General features: G+C 32.6%; 1 protein-coding gene across 1 annotated transcript; it reads right to left on the bottom strand.

Moving 5' to 3' along the window:
• Positions 1-4650: 4650 nt before the first annotated feature.
• On the bottom strand, positions 4651-5370 carry LOC140433651 (uncharacterized). Its single transcript, XM_072521631.1, has one exon. The coding sequence runs from the start codon at positions 5368-5370 to the stop codon at positions 4651-4653; it is 720 nt and encodes a 239-aa protein (XP_072377732.1).
• Between the last annotated feature and the right edge of the window lie 1352 nt (positions 5371-6722).

Below are 6722 nucleotides of genomic sequence, written 5' to 3'. Positions count from 1 at the left end.
TTTTTAGCAAAGTCTTTAGATAAATTAAGCCAAACAGTAGAGTCTAGTCAATGCAATAAAATAAGGAAATATTTCCCAGGTGAAAAAGAGTTCGTTTTAATGCGCCGTAAAGGTGTATTTCCATATACATATATTGATAGTTATATCAAATTAGAAGAGAAACATCTAGCATTTAAAGAAAAATTTTATGATAATTTAAGGGGAGAACATATTACTACAGAAGATTATAACAGCACAGGAGGTCTGGGATCATTTTAACTGCCAATCTATGGGGGATTATTGAATGCTGTATTTAAAATCAGATGTACTTCTACTAGCTGACATATTTGAAAATTTTAGAAAGGTATGTCTCAAAGAGTACAAATTGGATCCTGCACATTATGTTACAGCCCCATCTCTAACATGGGATGCTATGTTAAAATATACCGATATCGAGCTTCAGCTTTTAACGGATGTTGATATGGTACACTTTTTTAAAAAAGGGATCAGAGGAGGCGTGGCTACCTGTACGAAACGTATGAGTATTGCAAACAACAGATTTTTAAGTAATTTCGATCCAACAAAACCGGAAACATACATAATGTATCTAGATGCCACTAATCTCTACGGCGCCGCCATGAGCCAACCTCTTCCTTGGGGAAATTTTAGATGGTTAAATGAACAAGAAATTGACCAATTTAATGTTTTTAATATTGATGATGATGGTGAAAAGGGGTATGTGTTGGAAGTAGACTTGCATTATCCACCCAATATGCATGATCAGCATAATGACCCACCATTTTGGAAGGGTTAGAGCAAAATCTTTAATTGCCAAACCAGAATTTAACTCATTATCAATATTCAGCGAAAATTTAGTTGCAATTCATTTAAATAAAACCAAAATTATTTACAATGAACCTTTATATATTGGTTTTTCCATTCTGGATGTATCTAAGACATTCATATATGATTTCTTCTACGGGTATATTAAAAACAAGTACCACAATAATGCTAATCTTCTCTATACAGATACTGATTCGCTCATTCTAGAAGTACAAACACCAAACTTTTATGATGCTATGAACAAAAATCTACGTTACTTTGATACATCTAATTATTCGGAAAATAATCAACATGGTGTATACAAGACAACGTCTATACTTGGAAATATGAAAAATGAATTTCCAAACACCACCATTAAAGCATTCTACGGTACTGGAGCTAAAGCTTATTGTATTGTGGCTGATACAATTGTGAAAAAAGCGAAAGGTGTTTCCAGACATGTTGTTAAAAACCAACTACATTTAAATGATTACGTAAGAGTTGTACAAAACAAAGAAACCATCTTTAGAAAAATGTATTTTTTTAGGTCAGAAATGCACACTGTTTACACCGAATTGCGAAATAAGGTATCACTAACATCCCGTGACGATAAAAGATATGTTATTCCTGGTGATGTCTCTACTTTGGCTTGGGGCCATTTATTAATTAATCAGCATGAAGGTAATATAGATGACCTTTTATTTTTTGCGAATGAAATGATAGATGCTCCTACATTATATGACTTAAATAATATCCCCAATGAGGAATTGTTCCAAGTTGCACCTTTTTATTATGACTCCTACTTATAAATTATTGTTTGTTATCTGTAATTATATTTAAGAATTAAGCATATGTATATTTTTGTGTATTAATAAAACACTTGTATATTAACATATTTTTTTATTTAAAACTTTAATTAATTCCATTACCAGAGGAACTATTGACAAAGTTGAACATATAGCTATATAATAAAATATTGGAGATAAACCTTTTTCATCCTTGGGACTTTCATTATAAAGTTCTAACCAGCCGGAATCAGTGATTTTTTCACTAAAATGTCTAAAACGCAATTTATATTTGGTACTGTTCAAAGCTATTTGAGCTTGTAAAGTTGGTAGAAAATTGTTTTCCGGATACGATTTCATTCTTGTCCATTTCGACGGCCACGTGTCATTTAGTACACCATTACTATCAAAACACACAAAAGTTTCTCTAACATTGATTGGTTCTTGAATTAAGAGCAAATTTCCCACAATTGCTTGTAAAACAATAAAGTTTAATGATACCATCATAATAATAGCTGTTTAGAATTTAACGTCTATTTATAGTAAATCTAACTTTGGACGTGGGGAGTCCCATTTATGTGGTGGGGATTCCAATAATCCATCACGATAACCTACAGAACGATGAGATAGTCCCATAGGTCTAGTCTCACTACAAAATGCACAAAATTCAAATACCAATTTCCATCCTTTAAATATTAAGTTTCTTCGAATAAGTCTAGTTCCAGACATTTTACGACAAACGAGACAAAGCTTTTGTCGTACAATATAAAAAGGAAGTCTCGAAAATGTTTCCCATTCGTCACTCCTATAGCTAAGTAGATTATCACAATATTTATATGGTATGTTCCCTTCGTTTATTATACTTGAACACATAATTAATAGTATACAAATTAGATTTTGTGAGGACTCTAACGAACTGGTTTATGATTTAGCTTAACAAGTTTCAACAGGAATGAGTCCCCGCTAGCTGATAAAGTCTTACACACCTTGCTTGGTACACTCTAGTGTTAATATATTATTATGAGTGGGGGTAATGAGCAACACACCTGCAACCGGTGTCAATGGGGGTAGGAAGGATATAAGGAAGAACCATCGTTAATTTAAACAGTATGGACTCAAGAAGGTTTCGTGAACGGCTTAATCAGTTTAGTATACGCATTAAAAGGATAAAACGTGATATTCTATTTTACAAAAGTCATAGATTTATCAATCATATAAATAATCGTATTAACCAGTTAAAAAGTGAATACGAAGATAAACAACTTATGTTTAAACAGTTTTCAAAGGTGTGTTTGAGTGATGCGCTTGCGTAGTGGTAAAGTTTACACAACAAAACCAGAAGCAGACGTAAGACTATTTTTTCTCTCCAGATACGAAGAGCAAAAGTGGATAGACTTGGTCTTTAAGAACATTAACCGATTTACTAAAGATGGATTGTTGCCTCCGGTCTCGCATAATGGCAGAGCATCCAAAAAAACCGTTGTACAAGTTCACGACCACAGAATTGGAATATTTTAGCCTAGCCTACGTAAGAAAATTTGTAGACCCAATTGAACTTCTCCGTTCATGGTCTATACTACCCAGAAAATTTTGCCAGGATTTTGAAGTTCAAACTCGTCTCCCATGTTTCGTTCATTTCAATCGTCCTGAGTGGAGAACAGAGTTAGAAGGATTCGCCCCAGCTCAATCCAGTTGTCATTTGTGTAAACTTGCACTTCAAAATATAAATTGTAACATGTAATAGTTATTGAATAAAGTACTATTTTTTTAATAAGGTTTTTTATTAATAAAACAAAATGTAAAAAAAAATTTATTTCATTATAAAAGTATCATAAAGTTGAAATACATTACTTAAAGCACAAACACTTCCACTGTTTGAATGATATGGACATCTTGGCTCCATTTTCTGCAGAGCTGGTTGTTCATCAAACTCCAAAACTGGAGATAGACTATACTTTTTGATGTACTGTGACTTTTCTCGCCCCTTAACATAAACCGCATTAACGCCTTTTGTCAAATGTTGGATAATATTATGGAACTGGTGTACTGGTGTAAATCCATGATTCCAGTTCAATCCATGATGGTTATTCATCAACCAAACAGCTTGATTATAATATTCAGAACCCAATAATCGTATCGGATATGGTGGTTTAAAAAAAAAATGACTAATTTTTTGACCATCATAACTTGCAAACTCTTTCACGATAAACTTATTTTTTTCGGTAATAAAACCTTGGACATCTACTATTAAGCACATGATTACAGACTGAGTTTGTGTAGTGCATAATTTGTATTTTTAAAAGAATTTTCAGTCATGCGCATGTGAGAGTTTCGCATATATTGCCATAATTAGCACCTGAGCCTTATACAGTCCTCATACGGGAAGTCTCTCATTAGATACAATTTTACAACACCTGTACCTGCTCTTTGCATACAGCTGCTCCCTATTTAAAATAAACTCCCTAATTTTTAGGTGCTCATTAATTTGCATACAGGTGCTCCCTAATTTGCATTCACCTGTTTTGTATAATATAAATATTTTACAATTGTTTCACAATTTTTGTTAGAGGGTTATATGTGAATTCTTTCTCGTGAAGTATTAGACAATAGGCTGAGATATCAGAGGTTGTTGGTTCATCTGTCTCAAATTCTATACGAAGCACAACAGATCCAGATTGAATTACTTCTTTTTGACGAGAGCAGTCAATGTGTATAAGTGGAGCAATTGTTTTAAAGTCAATTGGATTAAATATGGGTTGGTTTAAGGTCATGTGATAATAACTCTCCTGGAAATTGGCAAACATTTCATATAGTTTGGCAAACCTATTAGTCTTAAAATCTAGTTGAAGATCATTATAGGGATACCTCTCAGAATTTAAAAACACTTTAATATTCTTTAAAGTGCAATGATCAAATTTACTCATATCTTTTGTTAATTTTGATTTTCTGTTATTTGAAAAGCAACAACAATGTGTCGTGGAGTTTTTATTTTGGTACTAGTCCGCACTGACCATGTGTGACGTGTAGAGTTATTTAGGGCTGGATATTCAATCATTTGCCAACTTCAAAATTTAATAGGTAGTTCTTGGTTTGTATGTGAAATTTTGTTTAGTCGCAACTGTTCTCGAATACTAGGAGTTACATGTGGTACCTCCCAATATAATTTAGTAATGTCAATTTTTGGACGCTCAGTCTCATCTTCGCTTACTACTGCATCAATATCATCATTTGATCGAATAAGTATCAATTCTTGTTTCATGTTCATAATAATTTTCCTAAAATCTTCAAAGAATCCGGATAATAGTCTTAAAGGTATACACACATTAAAGTTTCCATTTGAATCTACCAAAACATTGTTTTTAGGGACTTCACTATTATTTTCCATTCTACTCATTTTTGGAAACCAACCAGCATTTTCCAATAGCAAGCTTTGATTTTCGTTAAGGCTAAGATAGTTTTTAATACTTGATACTAATCCTACATCACGTACTGAGTCAATTATTACCCCATTTAATTCAAAACGTAGTTCACGAAACAAGTAAGCTATACTATTATTAATAAATTTTATTTTGGTTGGTGTTTTATTGTCATGTGTGGCTAATTTGCCCTCAATATAGAGGAAACTATTTGCTGGAAACGTCAAACTATCCAAATCTTGTACTGAAATACGGATTTCATCATTGTATCCCAATTTTCCAGGAATGTATGGTTGATAAGTGTGGAACTGATAATCTTCAATAGTGTTATCATTAAAAGGTTGACCAGTAACGTGAAGAATTTCCATTATACCAAGACTTTAAATCCTAACGATTGAAGAAAGCGACGATTAGATGGAGTTATTTGTTTAAAAGGTAATCTCCTTTTATATGATTTTGGTAGAGATGGAGTTATTTTTGTAGAAGGTAATCTCTTTATATATGTTTTTGGTTCGCGAGAAAAAACTAAAACCATTATATACGTTTTCTAAGATGTAGATTTACAGTAACCTCCTCCCCTCCAAAGTCAACAAGTTTACCTGCTTGGTTGATAATTTTTACTGTAAGGTTAGAGATTGTTTTAATACTCACTGGATAATACAAAATATTTTGGGGTACCTCAACTATTTTATACCCAGTTGGTACGGTTGGGAAGAACTGATGGATAATGTGAACTGGATTTCCAGTTAAATAGGATCCTGATGCTATGTTACAGTCAATACATAATGCGTTTGCACCCCAAATCTCCACTGGGTTGTCTGAGATATGTATCTGGTTTGCTGCTAGTAGCCCTGATTTAAATCCAAATAATTTCCCAATAGAATTCGCGGGAAGAAATGAAATTTCTCTATTACTATTAATTATAACTTTGGAGGATGATAACTGTGGAGTAATTTCTATAGTCGCATCACTATCTCTCTTTTTCATGTTTTCTTTTATAAGTTTTGTAATATCATCTAATTCATAAGACCCCTTTGGTAATTTATAGGTATAAGTAACATTTCGTATATTCCAGAGAAAAATGTTATTGTTTTCATCGATATTTGGAATACTATTAAAACTATAAAAACTAGTTACCCCAATTTCGTAATCGAATTCATCTTCAAGGTAAATCGGAGGATTAAAACTATAACTCAGATTTGAAGCGTTCCCAGTAAGCGTAAAGTTGAAAGACATTGTTTTAAAACGTAAACAATCAATGTTTGCTATTTATAGTAGTTGTATAGAAAATCTAAGGAGTAATGACCACACCTGTATGAGTCGTTTTGGATTTTATCATAATTGTAATATATTTTTACATCGCCATTACTTAAAAAATACTTTATTACGCTTTTTGGAGGGGGTAAGTCTCCATAAGAATCAAAGTAAATTACGTTAGACTTAGATTTTGCATAAGCTACCCAGTGGGTTCCGACTCCTCGATTAGAATCTAAATTTATAACACCACACTCGTTTTTATGAATTTTTTTTGGCATATTATTTCTCATATACACACCTCTAAACAAAGGAAGAGCTTTACCATGCTTTATTATATCAGTACTTGTTAAAGCATGATGAGGAAGATTTAGTTTTTTGAATAAGGCTTCAAGTATAATCCATAGCCCTTATAAGGTCTTAGATATAATCCTTTGCCTTTCTGTTCCATGGCTAGATTATGGCG

Source organism: Diabrotica undecimpunctata, chromosome 2 (assembly GCF_040954645.1).
Source record: "Diabrotica undecimpunctata isolate CICGRU chromosome 2, icDiaUnde3, whole genome shotgun sequence".
Lineage (NCBI taxonomy): Eukaryota > Metazoa > Arthropoda > Insecta > Coleoptera > Chrysomelidae > Diabrotica > Diabrotica undecimpunctata.
This window is presented reverse-complemented; position numbering and strand designations above follow the sequence as displayed.